The sequence below is a fragment of the Microtus pennsylvanicus genome, chromosome 14, assembly GCF_037038515.1.
Source record: "Microtus pennsylvanicus isolate mMicPen1 chromosome 14, mMicPen1.hap1, whole genome shotgun sequence".
Classification (NCBI taxonomy): Eukaryota; Metazoa; Chordata; class Mammalia; order Rodentia; family Cricetidae; genus Microtus; species Microtus pennsylvanicus.
The window spans coordinates 6,806,166-6,830,189 of record NC_134592.1 but is presented as its reverse complement, the minus strand read 5'-3'; the positions used below and the strand labels follow the sequence as shown (position 1 = coordinate 6,830,189).

General features: G+C 47.6%; 1 protein-coding gene across 1 annotated transcript; it reads left to right on the top strand.

Moving 5' to 3' along the window:
- The first annotated feature begins 20 nt into the window (after window positions 1-20).
- Window positions 21-23,535, top strand: Coa8 (cytochrome c oxidase assembly factor 8). The gene is made up of 5 exons (XM_075948645.1): window positions 21-153; window positions 11,246-11,443; window positions 13,256-13,319; window positions 20,388-20,478; window positions 23,211-23,535. The coding sequence occupies exons 1-5, from the start codon at window positions 31-33 to the stop codon at window positions 23,314-23,316; spliced, it is 582 nt and encodes a 193-aa protein (XP_075804760.1). The 5' UTR covers window positions 21-30; the 3' UTR covers window positions 23,317-23,535.
- The last annotated feature ends 489 nt before the right edge of the window (window positions 23,536-24,024 follow it).

Below are 24,024 nucleotides of genomic sequence, written 5' to 3'. Positions count from 1 at the left end.
GTGCGTCGCTCAATCTAGTGCGCTGGGCCTATGGCGGCCTTGCGGCCCGGAAGCGAAGCGATTCGCCTGCATCTCTGCCGTTCTTTCTCCGGCGGCGTTGGTCGGCTGGCCCGTGAACGCGGGACGGAGCGCGGGGATGCTGCGTCCAGCCGGGTAAGCGGGACGCTCGGGGACGCTGGCAGGGAGGGAGGCCTGAGCATCCCCCGCGACGTCTGCGTCTACCCCGCGGGCTAATCCTTGTAGCGGACCCGCTACGGAGAGTGCGAACCTTGCTTATTCCCGAAGTTAATTACTGCTTGTATTTACTCGACTCTTGAAGTGTGTATTTTCTCATTCCCCGGTTTTTTTTCTTTGTAATCATTTGCACTTCTTTGGGAGTGGATGTTTTAAAAGAGGCCTACTTCTTGAGTCTATCAGTCGGATGAAAATGTTGACTAAAGCTTCAGATAAAACATTAAACAGGGCACATGGCTACTAATGCTTCATTTGCTATCATGCTAATGACAGAATCTGGAGAGCTTTGTTTAAGCAATAATTAAGGGAGAACAGGGGTAAAAGGAGATAATTAAAAATTTCAAAATGTGCCTGCTGTGTGAATTTTCATTTCTGTTACGCTGTGTTTCTTAGCACACTTTTATCATAACTGCGGCTTTGAAGTTCTGTCTAGTCTACAGTTTAGATTTGTTGCCTAGGCTCCCGGCGGCTGGCTCAGTTCTCTGGCACAAGAATCAAGCAATCCTTCACTTCTATCTCTAGAAAGCAGAACTTTAGTCCTTGGGCAGAAAAAATAAAGCAGGTGTCAGAACATGCTTCGGAAGGGAAAATGTAACTAAGCCAAGAGCATTTACTTTGTTTTTGGATTGCGGGTGATAGGCCTGCTCTGGAGTTGAGCAGACTGGTTTCTGGAGACCTGTCGCTCCTTCCATGGTAGGTTCCGGAGTGGAACTCAGGCCCTCACATGAAATGCTTTACCCTCTGAGCCATCTTGCCTGACCTTCCCTAGCCTATCTGGTGAACTAATGCTGGAAAAAAGATCAGCAAGGAGAAGTCTTTGAAGAGTCTTGCTGGGAGCCGGGTGGTGGTGGCGCACGCCTTTAATCCCAGCACTGGGGAGGCAGAGGCGGGTGGATCTTTGTGAGTTCGAGACCAGCCTGGTCTACAGAGCTAGTTCCAGGACAGGCTCCAAAACCACAGAGAAACCCTGTCTCGAAAAACCAAAAAAAAAAAAAAAAAAAGTCTTGCTGGGGGTGTGGGGACTGAATCCCTTTAACTCACAAGGCAGGCTGGTCTCCATAGAGTGAGACCTGTCTCAAACAAAACAAAACAAACAAAAAGTTAATATTCCTCAGGGTCTGGGTCCTCAGGGTAAGCCTGTGCTGCTCGCCCTTTGGAAGGCAGCCGTGGGCATGACCAGCTAGGGGAGCTGACTATGAGCCAGAACTTGCCGGTTCTACACTGCCCGTGCTGTGCTTTTTTAGGATCGAAATGTCCCATTATGATAAATATTAGGTGGCACAAAAGAAAACAGTTTTGCCTAAGGGCAGTTTATGTCTTACTACATTTCTTGTTTCCTGAACTATTGAGTGCTAGTAAGATGGAGGTTGCCTTGCAAAGACACTGTAAATAGCAAGTCTAAGAAGTAACATTGTGGCTGGGCATGGTGGTGTGACTTTAATCCGGGCACTGGGGAGGCAGAGGCAGGCATATGGCAGAGGTTGAGGCCAGCCTGCTCCATAGAGCAAGATCTACACAAGGAGACCCTGTCTTGAAAAATCAAAAACAAATAAATAAATAAGTGACATTTTAAAAAGGAACATTGCAAACCTTTTCTTCAATTAAGTAAATTCTGTACTAGCTTATTCTGCATATTTTTCTTTAGCTGTCTTGCTTTAAGGAGACCCACATTTGGGACCCGTGTATAACTTCATTTCCGATCTCTTTTTACTAGTTGGTTTTTAGTTTTGTCTTTGTGTGTGTTCAGTCTTGTGTATCCCAGGTTGACCTCAGACTTGCTGTGTAGCTGAGGATGACCTTGACCTCCTCATCTCTGTCTCCATCTTACCAGTACTGTGATTATGGTGTCCATCAGGAGGTGTTGCAGTGTTAAGGACTGAGCCACAGCAGCAGCCCCGGTTATTTTTAAGGGTGATTTTTGTTGTTGTTGTTTTTTTTTTTTGGTTGTTGTTGGTTGTTGAGACAGGGTTTCTCTGTGTAGCCCCAGCTGTCCTGGAACTTATTATGTAGACCAGGCTAGTCCCAAACTCAAGAGAGCCACCTACCTCTTCCTCCTGAGTGCTGGTAATAAAGGTGTACATCACCATGCCCTGCTAGGAGGTAATTTTATGTGTCTAGGTGTTTTACTTGTGTCTATGTCTGTGCATGTAGTCTGTAGAGGCTAGAGTAGTGTGTTGAATCCTCTGGAACTGGAGTTATAGATGACAGTCAGCCCCTATCTTAGTTAGGGTCTCTGTTGCTGTGAAGAGACACCATGACCACAGCAAGTCTTACAGAGGAAAACATTTAATAGGGTGGCTTACAGTTCAGAGATTGTCTATTATCATCATGGTGGGACATGGTGGTGAGCAGGCAGATTTGGTGCTCGAGAGATAGCTGAGAGTTCTACATTTTGTGCAGGCAACAGGAAGTGAACTCATACTAGGCATGGCTTGAGAATATATATATATATATACATATGCATATATACACATACACTGATATAGAGATCAATACTTTGCATAGATATGGATCTTGGTTTACTGATACAAATTTAAGATCAATTTTGTTAGCCGGGCAGTGGTGGCACACGCCTTTAATCCCAGCACTCCGGAGGCAGAGGCAGGCAGATCTCTGAGAGTTCGAGGCCAGCCTGTTCTACAAGAGCTAGTTCCAGGACAGGCTCCAAAAAGCTACAAAGAAACCCCGTGAAAGATCAATTTCGTTATGTATATTTATTTCTGCTCTTGTTTAAGGTACTGTGTTTGTGCAGCCTATTTAAAAAATGTAATATGTAATTAAGAAATGTAATACTCAAGCTTGTAGTCATGTTAGTTAGGTTTTCTAGATACACATATATTTCAGTAAGATAGGTATTCTTCAAATCTTTCAGAGACCTTCAGAATATGGCATTTAAAATGTTTTAAAAACTTTTATGACAATGAGACACATTTGCTCCTGGGAGCACCAGTCTACTTCAAGAGGAAGATGGGCATTGAAGTGGCTCCTTATGGAGTTTTCTAGCCCTTTGGGCAAGGATCTGTTCTTGCCTGGACTACTTGATGTTGTACTGTATGAACTGGACAAGTGGAACCCACAGAAAAATAACTGCTGAACTTTCCTGAAGGTGAGACAGTCCTTCAGGGTTCCTGCTTCATGAAAGAGTCTTCCGGACATTCTACAGGACACAGAAGAAAGTGACTGACAAACTGCCAATATAGGCGGAACGTGTCTTTGAAATTTCCTGCTTCGTAGAAAAGTCTCCTGGATACCATGGGTCTATAGGCTGAAGGTGGATGCCCCAACGGTACAGAAGAACTTTGGATGACTGTCCAGGCAGCGAGATGTCTCTGTCAATTCTAGAGTTTTGGAAGTTGCTTACAATGCACTTCCTGTTAACTTAGGTAATATTGTGTCCTTCTGCCGTCTTTGATGGAGTTGAAGAATAGATAGTTTAGTTTTCCTTAGTTACAATAAAAGATAAAGTAGATATAAATATGTAACTGTAATTCTTGCTTGATACCTGTTTTGTTATATGTAATTTTACTATGCTAAGGTTAAAACCTTCCTTTTTATTTCAGCAGAAAAGGGAGGTGTTGTGGGATTCCCCTCTATATACCATTGGTTAATAAGGAAGCTCCTTTGGCCAGTGGCTTAACAGAATATAGCCAGGCTGGAAAAGATACAGAGAGAGAGTAGGCGGAGTCAGTGAGATACCATGTAGCCACCTGAGGAGACAGATGGTGGACCCTTGCCAGTAAACCATGACCTTGTGTTGATGCACAGATTAATAGAAATGGATTGATTTTAAGATGTAAGAACTAGCTAGAAATATGATTAAGCTATTGCAAATAATATAGTTTCTATGTGATTATTTAGGTCAGGGCAGCAGGAATGAATAAACAGCCTCCTGCAACAATGTACCTCAAAGCCTGCCTCCATAGTTACACACTTCTTCCAACAAGACCATATTTATTCCAACAAAGTCTCACCTCCTAATAGTGCTACACCCTATGAGATTATGGGGGCCAATTACATTCAGACTATCACAGCCCCCATATCGGTGCTGGGAATTGAATTTGGGTCTTCTGAAGGAGCAGCTAATTACTCTTAATAACCGTCTCTCTAATCCAAGGATAAACGTTTAATGACGTATAGGACATTTACACTATTACATGATTTACACAAGAAAAAAAAATGAATAGTTGTACACGAACAGGCCTGTTGTCACTACTTGAACCATGGCCTCCTGACATGATATACCATTACTGCTGTGGCATTCCTCAAAACTGTTAGTCAGCCGGGCGGTGGTGGCGCACGCCTTTAATCCCAGCACTTGGGAGGCAGAGGCAGGCGGATCTCTGTGAGTTCGAGGCCAGCCTGGTCTACAAGAGCTAGTTCCAGGACAGGCTCCAAAACTACAGAGAAACCCTGTCTCGTAAAACCAAAAAAATGGGATGTACTCACTCATATTTGGTTTCTAGCCATAAATAAAGGACAATGAGCTTATAATGCATGTTCCTAGAGAAGCTAAGTAAGAAGGTGAACCCAAAGACAAACACATAGTCATCCTCATGAATATTAACCTTCATCAGGTGATGAAAGGAGACAGAGACAGGGGAGCACGGGACAGAAATCTCAAGGTCCAAATCAGGAGCAGAAGGAGACGGAGCACGAGCAAGGACCTCAGGACCGCGAGGGGTGCACCCACACACTGAGACAATGGGGATGTTCTATCGGGAACTCACCAAGGCCAGCTGGCTTGGGTCTGAAAAAGCATGGGATAAATCCGGACTAGCTGAACATAGAGGACAATGAGGAACACTGTGAACTCAGGAACAATCGCAGTGGGTTTTTGATCCTACTGCACGTACTGGCTTTGGGGGAGCCTAGGCAGTTTGGATGCTCACCTTTGGAGACCTGGATAGAGGTGGGCGGTCCTTGGGCTTCCCACAGGTCAGGGAACCCAGATTGCTCTTCGAGCAGATGAGGGAGGGTGACTTGATCGGGGGAGGGGGAGGGAAATGGGAGGCGGATGAGGGGGGGGAGGCAGAAATCCTTAATAAATAAATAAATAAAAGTTTAAAAAAAAAAAAGAAAAAAGAAAAACCAAAAAAAAAAAAAACAAACAAACTGTTAGTCAGCCAGGCATAGTGGATCATGCCCATAATCCTATCTCTTGGGAAGCTGAAGTGGGAGAAACAGTTCAAAGCTAGCCTCAGCTACATAGAATTCTGAGGTTACATAACATCCTTTTTCAAGAAAAAAAAGTCACTTTTAACTTCATAAAATGTGGACAGTGGTGAGGCAGGTGGATCTCTGAGTTTGAGGCCAGCCCGGTCTACAAGAACTAGTTTCAGAACAGGCTCCAAAGCCACAGAAAAACCCTGTCTCAAAAAAACAAAACAAAACCAAAAAAAAAAAAAAGGAAACAAAAACCAAAAACAAAGCAGCCTGCCTTTTCTTATTATGGAGTTTGTTTATTATGGTTTAAACTTTTCTGCAACCAGGAGAACATTCCAGACCTTTGGCCTGGGTTTTCAAAGGACAGGCCATTTTGATATTTTTTGGAGTAACAAAGGACAGCCTGAGGTACTGCACATGGACGCAGACGGGGGGGGGGGGGGGGGGCTCTTGATGAAGTCACCTCTGCATCTGCAGTTCTGAAATCCATGCCCTTGTATTGTGTTGCTGGAACATCAGTGGAGCCATGTGTCTGTAATGGCTGGTGTTTCCTGTGTGGGTCCCTCAGGTACCAGAGGCACAGAGTACTTAGCACACAGGTGACTGTAGGCAGGGCTTCGCACGTGTTTGAGGCTGACCTCGAACTCACAGAGATCCACCTGCTTCTGCCTCTTGAGTGTTGGGATTAAGGCATTCGCTGGTTTCATGTAGCACCTTTCTTCATGTAGTAGGGGACTGGGGATCCTAGATCCACTGAAGGCTTTGAGCTCTCAGAGGAGCCTTGTAAAGCAGGAAGCCTCTGGCAAAAGTGGACACTCTCTGTTGTCCCATCTCCCACTGTGGCTTTGGGCTGTGGGAGGAGGAGTAGGAAACAGAGGGCAGAACTGTTAGGCTGGCTGCCTCTTGCAAATGTTGGATTTTTGTCTGACTCCCTGCAGAGTATGTGGCCCAGGAGGAGCCTCCCCTCCCACGCACAGCCCTCCTGTCCATGTTTCAGGAAGCTAGGCATTATGTTCTTACACTGTAAGAACTTAAATTACAGTAATTATTCACTCTACAAAGGGAGACTGCTTTTACAAAAGGGTTTTTTACCTCCTCCAAGCTTCTTGCTTTCTTTGCTAATAGCTCCTGCATGGTGAACAGAGACACAAGTATTTTCATGTAGCAAAAGCAGAGGAGTTAACCCATCATAGTCAAAGATAAAAATCTCTCAAGGTGTTGTGCAAAACTGGATGCCTGGAACTTTTCTTACACAGGTTCAACTGTGGAAGTGGGTGATCTGACTCCAGTAGATCTGTCTGGAGAAGCCACTGCCCTGCTGGCCTCTCTGTAGGCTTACTGTGCTGTGCACGACAGGAGAAGAGTGCTGGCTGGGGCCCTTTATTTTTGAGACAGTGTCTCACTGTAGTTCCTTAGCTGGCTTGGAAACTAGCTGTGTAGATTGGGCTGGCCTGGAATAATTCTTGCCTCTAACCTCCTGAGTACTGGGTTAAAGGTGCACATGGGGTGGCTTTTCCACATTTTCTGATGTGGACAGAGTCTGTGAGAAGAAAAGAACATGTTTCTAGCTTGTGAAAATGCTCCTAGTAAGGGTTTGAAGCTGTAAGCAGGAAGTGCAAAATGAAACCCTTGCACCGATAGTAGAAGGGCAGCATGGGCTCTAGGGTATGGGCTGTACTAGGTTCCTGAAGCGTCCAGCAGTCTTCAGCAGCAGTGGCCGGGTTAGCGCTTCACCAGTCCCTTGCCTTCCCTGTCTCCCCTGGCCAAGCTTAGCTTTCTACTGCTCCTGCTAGCGCTGACCTGCCTACATCTTCAGCTTCCTGAGACGCTTGAACTCAAGACCCTGGACCTGTCTACTTGCCTGCAATCCCAGCTTTTGAGCCTTTGTGGGTAGACCCAGAGATGCTCAGAGCTAGTGCCTTGGGATCTCACTTAGGACATCTGAACATGCTGTTTTGTTCTGCTCACCCCAAACTGCCATGTGTGGTGGAGTGGTCTAAGTTAAGTCTGGCTTGAGGAGATGGCTCAGTGGTGGAGTGCTCGCTGCAGAAGTCTGAGGATCAGAGTCTGATCCTGGACTCCATGTAAATCTGAATGAGTATGACTGCTTGTGTGTAATCCCAGCATGTGGGAAGCAGAACAATCCCTGGAGTAAGAAGCTGGCTCTCGAGAATAGCTGAAGCCGAGCTTCAAGTTCAGTGAGGGACCCCGCTTCAGTGTACAAGGTGAGAGCAGTAAGGGAAGACACCCAGTGCCACCCTTGGGCCTCTGCATGCACAGTGCACCCATATATACACACACAAACATGAAGAAAGGGGAGCCGGGCAGATTTCTGTGTGTTTGAGGCCAGCCTGGTCTACCAGAGCAAGTTCCAGGACAGGCTCCAAAGCTACAGAGAAACCCTGTCTCGAAAAAAGAAAGGGGAGGGGGAGTAAGCCTTTGGAATGCTAGAGAGATGTGCCGTACCAGCAGGAAGATGTGAAAACCCACATGTCTATGATCCTGGTGGTGGGTGGAGCCGTGGAGACAGGCAGATCCATGACGCTTGTTGGCTGGGCAGCCAGGTTAGCACATTTGGTGAGTTTCAGGTTCAGTGAGTAGTTCCGTTTCAAGTAATCAGGTATGGAAAGTAATCGAGGAAGACACCTGGCAGACTTCTGATTGCTTAGAACATCTGAATGCGTTGATGCCACCTCATCTAAAGCTACTGTATGTGGTGAGTGGTCGATATAAGTTCGGCCTGGGATGGGGAGATGGCTCCTCCACCTGTACACAGACACACTAACAGGTATACACACGTGTACAAAGGAAGCCATTGGAGCCTGGGACTGTGGCGCAATGAAAGTGCGTGTCTTGAGTGGCTAGGGTCAAGTACCTATGGATACCAGTACCATAAAAACAATTAATAAAGAAAAATATTTATTATGGTTAGCGAGGTGGTTCAGTGGTTAAGAGCACTGGTTGCTCTTACAGAGGACCCAGATTCAATTCTCAGGGCCTACATAGCTGCTCACAACTGTCTATAACTTCATTTCCAGAGGATCTGACATTCTCTTCTGGATTCCCCAGGTACTAGGCATACATACTGAAAAACACCATATACATAAAAATAAACTTCAAAATGAAAATGTTTCTATTTTGGATTAGGTGTTGTGTGTGGGCATATATACAACAGTGCAGGTACTCACAGTGGCAAGAGGTATCGGATCCATCTGGAGCTGGGACAGTAGGAATCGAACTTGGGTTCTGTGTAGGAGCACTAAGTGCTGTCAACCACTGGGCCATCTCTAGCCTTACTTCACAGTTTCCAAAGAAAGCATTTAGGAGACATTGCTTTGGCTGCCGTCTAGAGCAGCATGGGCAGAGGTGCAGAATGTCAAGGGTGGGGCAGTGTGGACAAACTAGTTCCTGTGGTAATGTGTTTACCTAGAGGGATAAGTAGGCTTCTACCTCAGCCTCCCAAGGGCTGGGGTCACAGACATGGGCACTATGCCCAGTGCCCAGATCACTTTTTTTTTCTGTTAAAAATACGTAGCTGAGCCAGCCTTTAATCCTAGTACTTGGGACACAGAGGCAGCCAGCCTGGTCTACAAGGGCTAGTTTCAGTTCAGCTAGGGCTGTTATACAGAGAAAAACAAAACAAAACAAAAACAACAAAAAGTAGCAAATAGGAGAAGCTTTAGAGGACTGGAGATGCTGAGATGCAGCTCCTTGTGGCAGAGTGCTTGCCCAGCGTATGTGAAGCACTGCAAAATGAGCTGTTTCTTCATCTTTCCTGACTTGCAGGAAGAGTCTGTTTTAAGATGACTGCTGCCGGGCGGTGGTGGCGCACGCCTTTAATCCCAGCACTTGGGAGGCAGAGGCAGGCGGATCTCTGTGAGTTCGAGACCAGCCTGGTCTACAAGAGCTAGTTCCAGGACAGGCTCCAAAACCACATAGAAACCCTGCCTCGAAAAACCAAAAAAAAAAAAAAAAAAAAAAAAGATGACTGCTATTGGGCTGGAGAGAAGGCTCAGTGGTTAAGATCACTGGCTGCTCTTCCAGAGGACCCGGGTTCAATTCCTAGCACCCACGTAGTGACTCACAACTCTCTGTAACTCCAGTTCCAAGGGATCGAACACCATCACACAGATATACATGCAGGTAAAACAAAGATGCCCATAAAATAAATAAAAGATGATTGATATTATGACAAACATATAAATCAGAATTAACAGGAAGCATATAATTAAAACACTGGTTTTTAAAAAAAATATTTCAAAGGATTTTTTTTATTTATGTTTATTGTATGTGAATGTCCAGTTGTAGCCTCTGAATCCCCCTGCACAGTCTGGAAAGTCCCATTTCTCCTCTCTCTCTCTCTCTCTCTCTCTCTCTCTCTCTCTCTCTCTCTCTCTCTCTCTCTCTATCTAAACCCCACCCACTCAAGAGTCTTTGAACAAAGGGAAGGCAGGAAAAAGCCCAGTTCTGTATTCTTGGTGGCTACTGCAGCTTCCTTCCCTGAAGTTGCCAGCCACTCAAGCCCCCCTCTAAATGCTCAGCTTTGGACCATACTTGAGCAGAAACCGAGCTTGTGGGGGACACGTAATCACCCCTCGCCTACGGCCTGTAAAATCTCCCTATACTTTGGGGACAATACTCCTCTGGCCTCGATCTCTGGGACGAGAGCACCCACCCAGGAGTTGCCTTACTCAATATACCTGTTGTGCTTCTTCAGTTCTTGATCTGGCTCACTACACCAGCGGAGAAACTAATTTGGGGCAGAGGAGACAGTGGCAGAAAACCTTTTAGTGAATAAGTTTATGTGACATCTGTGCTTGTCTGCTGAGGCCTGAAGAGGTGTCTGGTTCCCTTGGAGCTGGAGTTACAGCTGATTGGGAACCACAGCATGAGCTTTCTGGGTCATCTGAAAGAGCAGAAGTACTTTTAGTCACCGAGCCATCTCTCCAGCTGCCTTTTGGTTTTCTGACAAGGTCTCACTATGCAGCCCTGAATAATCTGGAATTCACTCTGTAGTTCAGATTCACATATCTCTGCCTCTGCCTCCTGAGCGTTTAAGGGTGTATGCCCCACACCCAGCCTTAAAACATTTTTTTTCTTTTTCTTTTCTTTTTTTATTTTTGAGACAGGGTTTCTTTGTGGAACTCACTCTGTAGATCAGGCTGGCCTCAAACTCAGAGATCTTTGTGCTTCTGCCTCCTGAGTGCTGGGATTAAAGGTGTGGACCACCACCACCCGGCCTTAGTAGCATCTTCAGAAGTCCAAAGTGTGTACACACACACACACACACACACACACACACACACACACACACACACACACACACGGAATGGAACCAAGAGCCCCCGGAGTGCTAGGAAGACACTCTTACCAGCAGCCACGTTCTCGGCCCTTTTCTTTGCACTTGGCACTTTGAGGCAGGGTGTACTAAATTGTCCAGGCTGACTTCCAGCTGTGATTGTGCTTCAGCTTCCTAGCTGGAGTAAAAGGCCTGCCGACAAGGCCTGGCCTTCTCTCAGGATGTAGAACTGCTTTAGCATCATTTGGTGAACAGTATAATGTTAAATTAAGCCAGGTGTGGTAGTGTTTGCCTGTAATACCAGCACTTGGGATGCTGAGGCAAAAGGATTGTGAATCTAGCTTAGGCCACATAGTTAGATTCTGTCTGAAGAAACCAGAGGGAGAAAAAACAAAATTCATACTATAGCTCTTTGTTTGGAAAGGTATTGGATACATTGTAGTCTTTCGCAGAATAAACTGATGGGGGCATTGAATAAATGCAGGTTGTTAAATTTATAACACTGGGGACTGGCTCATTTGCATGTTAATCCTGTGTCTTTCATTAAAGGTCTCAAGATTCTGCCCTCCAAGACAGTCTTGCCATGATTGGATAGGACCTCCAGATAAACACTCAAACCTTCGTCCGATACATTTTCATATTCCTGAAAACGAGTCCCCCTTGGAACAAAGGCTTAGAGAATTGAGACAAGAAACACAAGAATGGAATCAGCAGTTCTGGGCGAACCAGAATTTGACCTTTAATAAGGTAAGGGTGGGATTCAGGTCAGTGAAGCACAGTACATTCAGCCACTTGGGGGCGCCAAATCTTCAGGGTTTACGTTGTTGCTATTCTGTTGGGGTTTATGTGAATCTATAGAATAGTGTCTTTAGCAGCCAGGTGTTGTGCTGCATTCCTTTAATCTCAGCACTTGGGAGTCAAAGGCAGAGGGATCTCTAGCAGCCTGGTCGTCTTAGTGAGCTCCAGACTAGCCTGAGATACATAGTGAGACCTTGTCTCAAAATAAATAACATAAAAGTCTTTAGGATATCAAAGATTGTTCTAAGCCACGGTGTAACTGTGTGGAAGACGCTTTGGTCAGTTATAGGTCACAGAGTTTGAGGCTTTCTAGGAAGAAAAGGAGCAGGGGGCCACGACTAGTTCCTGTCCTCAGTGGTGTTCCTGTTTATGAGAAATAATTGTCATAGGTTATGAGAGTTCAAGTTTTTTTGTTCTTTTGTTTTCAAGACAGGGTTTCATCTTGTAGGCCTGGCTGTCTTGGAACACACTCTGTAGACCAGGCTGTCCTCGAACTCACGGAGATCCCCTGCTTCTGCTTCCTAAGTGCTGATTAAAAGCGTGCGCCGCCGCCACCCAGATTCTTACTGACTTACTCATAAGCCGCATGAGAAGTGAGTGTAAATATCCTATTGGAAAAGAAAATATAAACGAAGTCTCTGTTGTATTCTGTGGATACAACTTCCCAAATCCATTGACTATCTTGTTTTTGAATCCTTTTTCAAGCTGTTATCCCAGCATTCTGGATCGGGAATACAAGGCCAGTCTCTACCACTTGGCAAGTTTGAATTCATCCTAGGTTATGTGAAAAGTTTCCTATACCAAGCTCAACACTTTTATTTTGTTTTGATGTTGTTTTTGTTTTTCAAACAGGGTTTCTCTCTGTAGCTTTGGAGCCTGTCCTGGAACTTGTTCTGTAAATCAGGCTGCCTCGAACTCACTGAGATCCACCTGCCTCTGCTTCCTGAGTTCTGGGATTAAAAGCATTCGCTACCACAGCCCGGCCCTAGCATGAAACTTTAACCAGACTGAGATGGTTTAAAACAAGCTCTGGTGGCCTCTGGAGAGGTGTTTCAGGGGATCCAGCGCCCTCTTCTGGCCTCCTCAGTCACTGTACATGCTGTACAGAGGCACACATAAGATAAGACAGGGTTTCTCTTCTGTAGCTTTGGAACCTGTCCTGGAACTAGCTGTTGTAGACCAGGGTGGCCTCGAACTCACAGAGATCCACCTGCCTCTGCCTCCCGAGTGCTGGGATTAAGGGCGTGTACCACCACCGCCTAGCGTTTAAGATAATCTTTTTAAAAAGCAGGCTTTGAGGTGTGATGTTTCTCAGGAAACCTCTAAATTTCTCTGCACTGTGCTCTTAGCCGAGAGAGGAAGAAGCTAGAGAAGACCATTCTTTCTCCTTTTGTTTTTGGTACTGGGGATTAAACCTAGGGCCTTGTACTGGGCAGATGCTTTACTAGTGAGCTACAATTCCATCCCGTGTTAATTTTTACCTTGAGATGCAGTCATGTTAAAGTTGCCCAGGGTGCCTAGGCCTCCTGAGTGGCTGGATTACAGGCGTGCACCACCACTCCTGCTAAGAAGAGAGTTGTTTGTTTTAATTTTTTTTTTAGTTTTGATTTTTCAAGATGGTCTCATGTAGGCATGGTGGGCTCATACTTGTAGCTGAGGATGGCCTTAACCACCCAATCCTCCTGTCTCCACTCCCCAAGTTTGGGGAGTATAGACCTGTACTTAATACCTGCTAAGAGGGTTCTGATTGTTGTCTTTCAGGAAAAAGAAGAATTCATTTATTCAAGACTTCAAGCTAAAGGCTCAGGCCTGCGAACCAAGTCAGGTTCGTATGATTGTTCTGTGTTTTTTTTTTTTTTTCTTCGAGACAGGGTTTCTCTGTGGCTTTGGAGCCTGTCCTGGAACTAGCTCTGTAGACCAGGCTGGTCTCGAACTCACAGAGATCCGCCTGCCTCTGCCTCCCGAGTGCTGGGATTAAAGGCGTGTACCACCATCGCCTAGCTGATTGTTCTGTGTTAATGTCAAAAGACAGGCTGTTTAAGGAAGGAAGTGGAGGGGCACACAGCCTCTGTCCTTCCCTTGCTGTCTCACTCACCTGTGGAGACCTCTTTTCCTGTGTGTGTGTGTACCGTCATGGTTCCTACAAGCTGCAGGCTCCCTCTTCTCTCTTCCTCCTTTAGATGAAGTCACAACCTCTCAGAGTTTAGGTATTCCTTTTTCCTTTGCTTTCCCTGGGAATAGAATCCAGGGCCCTGAGCATTGTAGGTAAGCACTCGGGCATTGGACTGTGCAGCCTTTTGTCCTTCTGATGAGTGACTTCAAGCTAAGGTCATGAGGCCTCTGTAATCTCCCAACTCTCCCGCCTTCCCAGGTCTCCTGGATTCCTGAGTCAGTTCTCAAGCCAGAAAACAGAGAGCTGTCTGTTGGCAACTCAACTATGTGTTTCCATCACTTCTGCTTTCCTGTCTTGTAACCATTGTTAAAGTTCAGGCCCCTGTTACTTCTCTAGCCACTGTAGCTTCTCTGTTTTGTTTTGTTTTATTTTTTGAGGCAGGGTCTTACTATGAAGGCTGTCCTGGAACTTGCTCTGTAGACCAGGGTGGCCTTTACCTCACAGAGGTCTTCCTGTGTCTGCCTCCTGAGCTGGATTAAAGGTGTGCACTACCTTACCTGGCCCCATCTTTAAGTCAGAGGCTGGCTGCCTGGGTATCTGTCGGCACTGTTCAGCCCGCTGTGAAGCTTACACAGAAAGTTTGGGTTAATTTACAAAAAATAGAATTGACCTCTGAATGTCCTTTGTCAAACCCTGCTTTAAATGAATTCTTTGCACCATAGCTAGACTGTTCTACCCAAAATGCGTACCTGGTATTTGGGCTTTTGTTGTTGTTGAGACTGTCTCGCTATGTAGCCCTGGCTAGCCTTGTACTCAGAGATCTGACGTGCTGGATTAAAGGTGTGGCCATCACGTCCAGTCCTCACCATAGGCTTCTGGACTCTGGCCACAGAGCAGCTCCCTGCCTCACATTCCTGGGGCGGGGAAACAGACCACAGGCTTCTGGGTTTGCATGTTTCCTTTTTGTTTGTTTGGTTTTTGATTTTTTTGAGACTTAAAGTTCCAAAAAATATGTAGCTGGGACTGGCCTTGAATTCATGATAGCCTTTCAGTCCCGTCTTCCCCACTACCTGGATGGCCATTTCTTTTGCTCAAAATAGCCGTGGCCATTTTCTCTTAGTGTTGAGGTCAGGCCTTACTAAAATTCCAGCTGTTTGTTAAGCAGATGCCTGCTGTCAAAATATTCTCATGGGCAGTCCTGAACCGTTAACCTCCAAAGCTGGATCTGTCATTGCGTTAGAAGTACCATCACTCTCTACTGATCATTCTCTGTTTCCTCAGAGAAAGACCAAGGGGTAGCAGTCTGGATGCTAGTCCCCCTCTATTCTCTGTGCAGACAACCAGTGTCTTACCAGATCAGCAACAGGAAGGGGTGCTGCACCCTAACAGTGAGTGTGGGAATGAACGGTGGGGTCAGTTTGGTCCTGACTGAGTGCCAGGCACTCTGCTGAGTCCCTTTTAAGTATCAGCCCCAAAGACCAAATGCTGTGTGATGAGTCTGAGGCTTAACTGGGTGAGTACCCAGCCTGCAACCATAGAGTGAGATAGGAGCGAGAGTCTGCCCGTGGCTGTCAGACCCAAAGGCCTCGCTGATCAGCAGTTCTCAGTTCAACCTCTGCTGGCTGCATGTGTGTGTGTGACAGAGAGAGAAACGCACACATTCTCACACATATGTTGTAAAGGGGTATCCGTGCTCCACCAGATCAGCTGTGGTCTTGCATTAGAGACTGGCCATTTTTCTGATAGAGTTGTTTTGACTTCTCTGAACATGACAGTCTTATTAGTGACTCTGCTATGTACTGAAAGACTGGCCTTAAGTAACATTTATAATTAATTTGGCAATGAAAAAGGACAGACTGTCTGGAGAGGGACAGTGCAGAGTCACCGCTCTGGCAGTATTCAGAAAAGCATGTGGAAGATGGATAATCCCAGTTGGGTGGGAGCAGCATGGTTAATAAGGTGTTACTGGAAACTGCTGAGCATGGATGGCGAGTTCTTCACCACAATGACAGCTCTGGGGAGTTTCCCGTCAGCTAGTAGATGCAGCTGCTCTATAATGTGTACATGCTCAGAAACATCTTGTTCTATCGGCTACACAGCGACCAGTTGACATGGAGGAGGGGTGCACAGTAGGTAAGATGGCTCAGTTGTCCAGAACACACACGTGCTGAGAAATGCTTACCATATGGGGCTCTTTAGAGGTTCCCTGGAGCCGAAGTCAAAGGACATTTGTCTAGTAAGTTATATTGGAAAAACAAATTGCTTTTGATGTAAAAGAAAAATTTAGATTTATTCCTCTTAGAATATACATTCCAAATATTTTTTTTTAATTATTAGGTATCAGTTACTGATAGACTTCTGAGTTAAATCTGGCATTTCTAGTGGTAGAAAGTCAAGCTGAGTCAGACGATGGTGGCGCACGCCTCTAACCTCAGCACTCGGGAGGCAGAGGCAGGCGGATCTCTGTGAGTTTAGGACAGCCAGGGCTGCACAGTGAAACCTAGTTTTGAAAAACGAACAACAACAACAAAAAAAAATCATGGGGCTTGTAACTTAAGGGCCTTCTTGTCAGGGTTTCTGTTCTGCCCAGTTCCCGCAGCCGTTTAGCCCCAAAGAAGATCACACAGAGATTCTATATTAACGATAAACTGATTGGCCCATTAGCTCAGGCTTCTCATTAAGTCTTGTAACTTATATTAACCCATTATTCTTATCTATGTTAGCCACATGGCTCAGTACCTTTTTCAGGTCACATCCTGCTTCTTCGGTGATCTGGGCAGAACTGAGGGGCATGGGCTTCCTCCTTCATAGAATAATCCTGTTCTTATTCCCCACCTCTACTTCCTGTCTGGTTTTCCCGCCTATATTTCCTGCCTGGCTATCGGCCAATCAGCATTTATTTAGAACATGATTGACAGAACACAGAATTCTCCAGCACCAGGGGATGAAGAACAACAGAATCATGGTTCAGTGGTTAAGAGCACTGGCTCCTCTTCCAGAGATTGAACCTGGGTTCGATTCCCAGCACCTACATGACAGCTTGCAACTGTCTGTGACTCCAGTTCTAGGGGTTCTGACACCCTCACACAGACAGACATGCAGGCAAACACCAAGGACATAAAAATAAATTGTATATGTTAAGAAAAAAACCCAGTTTTTAAATATTTATTTATTATGTAAACAGCGTTCTGCCTGCATGTATCCCTGCAGGCAAGAAGAGGGCACTAGATCTTATTACAGATGGTTGTGACATGTGGTTGCTTGGAATTGAACTCAAGATCTCTGGAAGAGCAGCAAGTGTTCTCAACTGCTGAGCCATCTCTCCAGCCCCCCCCCCAATTTTGTATATGGATGGGACCTAAATTCCAGAGTCCCCTTTGAAAGCACCCATGCAGTGACCTGGGGGCCTCCTGTTCATCTCCACATCCTAAAGTTTATACCATCTGCATCTTAGGGCACAGGAGGCATTCCAGGCCCAGACATCAGCAGCACAGGACTGCAAGTGTCTGAATGGCTGGGGTGCCTGTGGGGGGACTAGCAGCAGGCGCTGGCTGAGCAGGCTCAGTGGGTGTTGAGGACCTGGGTGTGGGGAGCAGGGCCCCGGCCATGGGCTGTACTTAGGCAGTGGGGGCAAAGCCACCCTAGGACTCCATCCTAAAATTCCTCTCCTGCAGTCTTGCCCTTCTCTAGCTTGGTGTACTCTGGCCTTCTGCCCCCTTGTTTATTCCTCTGTCCAGTGATGGTAACCCCCAGGCCAGCTTCCAGCCCTGCTGGGCCTTGGCTCAGCAGACAGAGATGGGTTTGTATTGAATGAGCCTAGCTGCTGCCATGGGAACGGGATAGAAGCGGCCCAGAGGGGCCAAACAATGTTGTCAGTGTCCAGGAAACACACACAGTTTACCATAAATGGCAGATGGGTGGTGTTTGTAGCCAGGATGACACGGGCCTTCCTAAGATACCTATGGACACATGACCAGTGTGTGAAGAGGAAGCCTTCGTAAGATACCTACGGACATGTGACCAGTGTGCGGACAGGAAGCTGCTCGCTGTAAACCAACAGTGTGTCTCAAGCAGCAAGTCTGGTGGCTGGTGACAGTCTGAAGTCCCTAGCCTTTTCTAGAAGGATCTACCTGCTGTACCCATTATGACATACAAAGAAGAAAGCAAGCAGTAGCCATGAACTATCTCTAAGAAGTCTTTGTGGGGCAGTGCGTCCAGCAAGTCTTCCTTTTAGGCTTTCTTTAGTTGCAAAGTGGGGATGTCTGGATGCTGGGTGATTGCAGACTAGGTGGAGTGACTGGCCACCTGCTGCCTGGCTGGTCTGCAAGTTCTGCTACCGTGGGAAATTCACCGACTGACATCAAGAACAGGAAGCAATCTGGAAAGAGCCCCCCCCCCCCCCGCCACCTCCCGTTCTTTGACTGCGCAAGTGTTTGTGCATCCAGAAAAGAGGGAGCCATGGAGACAGATCCACTTTGTCAGATGGCACTTGTGAGATGAGACACCCACACGTTTTCAGTAGTGATGTAATGAATTGAGTTTTCCCTCTCCATCCTCCAATATTGCTCCCTTCCTCTTCTTCCCTTTCTGTGCCCCAGCCCTCTCTTTACCCTTTTTCCTGCTCCGGTTTGTTTTATGTTCAATAACAAGAGGCAGAGATGGCAGGGGTAGAGCAAGGATGACTTGGCAAGCATTGATGGGGTTCCTGCTGTCTGGTCATTGACCGAGGTGTTGGGATAAGGTGACCCTGTCTGAGCCCCTGGGGAAGCATCAGGTGTGGACAGCTCTGCCTGTCTCTACCCTCCACTGAGTGCAGCAATGACAAGCCAACCTAGAGTCCCCTCTCCGCTCTCCAACTACTGCCAAGCCTCAGAGAAGCCTCTGTGAGGCTGTGCTGGGGTGATGGTTTGCCCGAGACAAGGAAATAGGTGAAGGGAGGACACAGTTCACGTCTACGTGGACAATGGGAGAACCTGCCCCTCCAATGGAACAGCTTGTGCTGCTGTTGCCAGGGGAACAGCTTTTCTGTTTTGACAGTCCCTCTCCCTATGAAAGGCCCAGAGATGCTGCTGGAGGCGAGGGATCCTTCCTAAGGATCAGCTAAGATCTGCCACCCCGAAAGCATCTCTACACTGGGCTCTCTCCATCCTGCTGTCCTCCAGTCTGGTCCTTTGAGACCAGCTTATGCATCACCTTCCCTGGAACCTTTGGCGTCCCTGATTTGGCAGGTGGCAGATACCCCCTTCACTTGAGTAGCAGCATTTTCCCAGAGGCATGCAGCTGGCTGCTTGGGTGGGGTGGGTGGAGCGGAGAACCTCAGTGCTGCCCTTGGGAGCTGACAAGCCAACAGAGCAGGGTCAGTGTGCAGGTGGGTATAGATTCACACTGCACTTCTAATGTGTGGACCCTCGGAGAAAGCTAGCAGGGAATTAGGGAGTAGAGTGGGCACCTGTCAGTGTACATGTGTGCATGTTTGTGTGGGTGTATGTGTGTGGGTGTTCTTTAGGTGAGGGGACAGCAGGAACAAGCACATGTGAATCAAGTACTGTGTGGTTAGCAGTGGGCAGCACAGCCGAGCCTGCAGGGGCTTGACTCTTGCCCTGCACATCAGCAGAGATGCACAGCACACACACCATTGCCTGCATCTGTCTCCTGCTGAGTGCTGGGATTAAAGGCGTATACCACTACTGGTTGGCCTTAATATACAGGGTTTTTCAGTAACTTTGGAGCCTGTCCTGGAACTTGCTCTGCAGACTTGGCCTTGAACTCGTAGAGATCTGCCTGCCTCTGCCTCGCGCATCGAGAGTGCTGGGATTAATGATGTGTGCTACTGCCACATGGCCTTCGGCCTTCATTTTGTTTTTTGTTTTGTTTTTGATCCAGAATGACCTTGGTTTTATGATCCTCTGCTTCCGTCCCTGGTTTCTGGGACTCTGGGACTCAGACCCAAGGCACTCTACCAGCTGAACCATAATCCCAGTCTTGCTTTTTCTTTTCTGTCTTCCCTTTTTAACATTAAAAAACAAAACAAGAGCAACAAAAGCTGGGCTGGAGAAATGACTCAGCAGTTAAGAGCACTGGCTGCTCTCATGGAGGACCTGGACTCAATCCCAGCACCCACATGGTGGCTTACGACCAGCTGTAACTCTACTTCCGGGGTCTCTGTAGACACCAGGCATACAAGTGATGCGTGAATGTCCAGTGCAGGCAAACATCCAGACACATAAAAGAAACATAGCAAGTAGTAACTGGGGCAGTGACTCAGTGGTTACGCTCTACTGTTCTAGTAGAGGACCCAGTTTGGTTCCCAGCAGCCATGTCACATGGCTCACAGCTGCCTATGACCCTACCCCAGGGCATCAGACACCTACAGGCCTGTACATGAACTCTACCTACCCACTGTGCACAGACCTATAGTGCACACACATATGTACATAACTTAAAAAGTAAAATAGAATCTTTAAATAAAAACTTCTACTTTTTTTGTGTGTGTGTGGGGGGGTACATGTACCGTAGCATCCATGTGAGGCTAGAGGACAATTAATGGGGGTCCATTTTCTCCTACCTTTGGGGTCCCAGGAACCCAGCTTAGGTCTTCAGACTTGGCAGCAAGTGCCTTTTCCACTAAGTCATGTCACAGGCCCCTGGTGTTTGGAATTTTGAGAGAGGATCTCCGATAACCAAGGCTGCCCCCAAACTTCTGACACCTGGACTTATAAATGTGCACCACCACAGGTAGCTTCTCTTCGAGTCTTATGTTAAATTGTAATTTACTTCCAGGCCAAAGAACAGCGTTGGACGCAGAGGAAATGGCTGACTTTTATAAGGAGTTTCTGAGTAAGAATTTCCAGAAGCACATGAGTTACAACCGGTGAGTGTCTGCGTCTTCCCCACAGTTTCCGTAGTACAGCCCCATCTGGTTATTCTCTGACCTCAGCTTAAAGCTTGATGTTTTCAAAAGTGGCAGTGGTTGCATAATTTTCTTATTTTTGCCATTTTAGTTAAACTTGTCAGCCTCCCTGCGTGCACGACACTCATGGTGCCCCAGGCCGTGGGTCAGTGAGTAGATCCTGAAGACTTCCCTAGTCTTTCCCTGGAGGTGTGGGGTCAGTCAGCATGTTGCCTGTGTGGAAACGAGGTCAGCAGAGGTCAAAGGCCACAGGAGAGCTATGCAGAGACCAGTAAGGACATGCTAGTACTCACAAAAGCTCATGGGTCTCTTTTGGCCATGTAAGGCTACATGTGGAAAATGTAAAGAGTGTCAGGGTAACCACACAAAAGGACATTCGGAGATGGTGATGAGTTACTCTTTTCCTAGTAGCACACAGAGATCTAGGCACTTGTCATCCCTGACCGCTGAAATCACGGGAAGAAAGCTGTGAGGATGGAGTGATGACAAATCAGGAGGACACACGTGCGCCCCGTATGTCCACGCCTCCTGCAGGGGGCAACCCAGGGTGCCGCAGGAGGGTGTATAGTCCACGCCCCCTGCAGGGGGCAACCCAGGGTGCCGCAGGAGGGTGTATAGTCCACGCCCCCTGCAGTGGGGGGCAACCCAGGGTGCCGCAGGAGGGTGTATAGTCCACGCCTCCTGCAGGGGGCAACCCAGGGTGCCGCAGGAGGGTGTATAGTCCACGCCCCCTGCAGGGGGCAACCCAGTGTGCCGCAGGAGGGTGTATAGTCCACGCCCCCTGCAGTGGGGGGCAACCCAGTGTGCCGCAGGAGGATGTATAGTCCACGCCCCCTGCAGGGGGCAACCCAAGGTGCCGCAGGAGGATGTACAGTCCGTGCCCCATGCAGTGGGGGGCAACCCAGTGTGCCGCAGGAGGGTGTATAGTCCACGCCCCCTGCAGGGGGCAACCCAGTGTGGATGTACAGTCCGTGCCCCATGCAGTGGGGGGCAACCCAGGGTGCCGCAGGAGGGTGTATAGTCCACGCCCCCTGCAGGGGGCAACCCAGTATGCCGCAGGAGGGTATATAGTCCATGCCTGCAGGGAGTTTCATGAGAGATGGGGTCCTAGTGTGGTTGGACTTCATCCAAGTACCAGTTCTTAGGCAAAAGGAATGTGTAACTGGGGAGGGGCACTGAAGACCTTTGAAATGACAGCCTGAAGATGCTGGCTCCGTTCACAATATTGGGCATTCCACAGTGTTCAGTCCTGAGATATTTGGACAGAGTGTCTAAAGATGGGGTGGTTGTATCTATGAGGTTGTTATCATCGTCAGAGTTGTGACTTTTTTTCCTGTTTTATTTATTTACTTAATTTGAGACAAGGTCTCATATTTAGGCTTGAAACTTGCTTTGTGAACCAGGCCTCTACCTTGGGAGTACTAGAGTTGTAGGCAGACATCATCGTGTTTGACTCTTTTTGTTATTGCTATTGTTTGGTTGGTTGGTTTGATATTTTGAGAAAGGGTCTCACTCACTATGTAGACCATGCTAGACTCAAACTCTGTCTGCTTGCCTCTGCTTCTTTTCAAGAGTTGAGATTAAAGGTGGGGGCCACCATGCTTAGCCTGATAAATCTGATTTTTAGATAATCATCTAAGCTTTTGGTTATATCTGGTAAAAGTTAAGGTACAACTTTAGATTGGCTTTAAAATGTAGCCATGAAGGGACTGGATGTGGACAGAGTAGCAAGCCCTCGAGAGAAGACGGGTGGCAGTGGCAGCTGGAGGAGCATCAGCGTCCATGTCTGTTGTGCATTGCCCTGACCTAGTCAGTCACTCACAGGAGCCTGTGCTCAGAGCCCGGCTGCCCCTACAGGCCCTGTGTGCAGTGGCTCTCAGGAGGCTTTGCTAGCTTCTCCCCTGCATAGCTGGGTCAGATCAGCTACATCCGTGTGGCCTGAGACTGACGGGGTGCTCTCTTGCTCTCTCAAGCTCTTCTTCCTTACTCAGGGTACTTCTGTCAGTGGAGCCCGGCCTTGTCTACGTAGGTGGAGTCTGGGGACTTGCACTGTGTGTGACTTGTGCTGTCACTCCCTGGGGCTCTGCTTCCTCGCTTGGCTTCTGTACTGATATCCAAGGGCTCAATAAACCCAACACTAGCAGAAGTGAGAAGTGGTTCAGTAGCTCAGGGGCCTGGAATGCCTGGTGCTGGTGTCTTTGGCTGCCAGGATCTTGCACCAGGGCCGAGATGAGCCTTTCTCCTGTCCGGTGGTTCTCCAGATTTCACCAGTGGGCAGGCGGCTATCAAGTGACCTGGAGGCAGCATTTTTCTTTACAGATTCCACCACGGTTTGTATGAGGATGAGGGGCCTGTCACCAAGAAAAGGGGATTTAGAGCTTGTGACCAGTTAACTTCCTACTGGGGAGCACTGGGCTCTACAAATTAGACCAAGGCAGGACACCCCTCTGGTCCCTAGGAAGCCTCCCGGACTGTGTTCTATGGTTACACTGATCTCTCTGCAGTGTCTGTCTTGAATGTTGCTGGATTCAGAGAGGATCTTATGAATGCTTTAGTACAGGCCAGAGAAGATTAGAGCCCTCCATACACAGGGAAACTGGCTCAATGCGTGTGTGGCCAGCTTGGGTGGAGGTAAGGGAGTTAGAGGGAGCTGCTGTCCCTGAGTTGACTGGAGCACCTCTCTTTCTCTGTAGAGACTGGTACAAGCGTAATTTTGCCATCACATTCTTCATGGGGAAAGTGGCCCTGGAGAAGATGTGGAACAAGCTGAGACAGAAGCCAAAGAAGACGAGCACTTAGGAGCCAACCTGGACCTGACCCCAGCATCCAGGCTCCATTTATAAGCTGTGGAAGCCGTGTGTGAGCACAAGTCTCACACTTGACCCATCTTTGCTGGCTGCGTCCCCAGCTGACTTGTTCTTGTCGGTATGCTGTGTGTTTATTGTCTGTGTCCTGACTTATACCGATTCAGAATACACAGTGTCAAAACATGAATAAAGCTCCACTGAAACGCTTAGAGCACTGCAGGTTGGGGTGATCTTTAGCTGCTGTGGTGGTCCTGGGAGCCGCGGATCCAAGCCCTGACACAGTAACGTCAGACACAGGCAGATGCTGCGTCTTCATGGGAAGACTGGTGATCACAGAGTAATAGCATCCTTTTACAGTGAGGTGACCCCTCAGCAGCCATCACCAGGGTTAAAGAGAACATGGAGACGTGTGTGGGTGACTGGACTGGTGTGGACTCTCCTATTGAATGTCTCCCAAAGGCTCAGATGCTGAAGACTTAGTCCCAGCTGCTGGCACTATGGGGAGGCGGGGGAACCTGTTGGAGCCTAGTTGGAGATAGTTCTCAAAGGGCATTCTCTCAAAGGGGCTAGGAGGAGTTCAGCCCCTTTCTCTCTCTCTGCTTCTTGGCTGCCACAAGTAAGCTCCTGCCGCCACAGATGGTACCTCTCCAGCAGCCCAAAGGCAGTGGGGCCAAGGGGCCTGAGCTGAGGCCTCTGGAAC

Excerpts from the sequence above, each read along its gene's own strand:
- Coa8 (XM_075948645.1), top strand. The coding sequence starts at position 31 with ATGGCGGCCTTGCGGCCCGGAAGCGAAGCGATTCGCCTGCATCTCTGC. Across the intron at positions 154-11,245 it reads GGGATGCTGCGTCCAGCCGG|GTCTCAAGATTCTGCCCTCC; the intron begins GTAAGCGGGACG and ends CTTTCATTAAAG. Across the intron at positions 11,444-13,255 it reads AGAATTTGACCTTTAATAAG|GAAAAAGAAGAATTCATTTA; the intron begins GTAAGGGTGGGA and ends GTTGTCTTTCAG.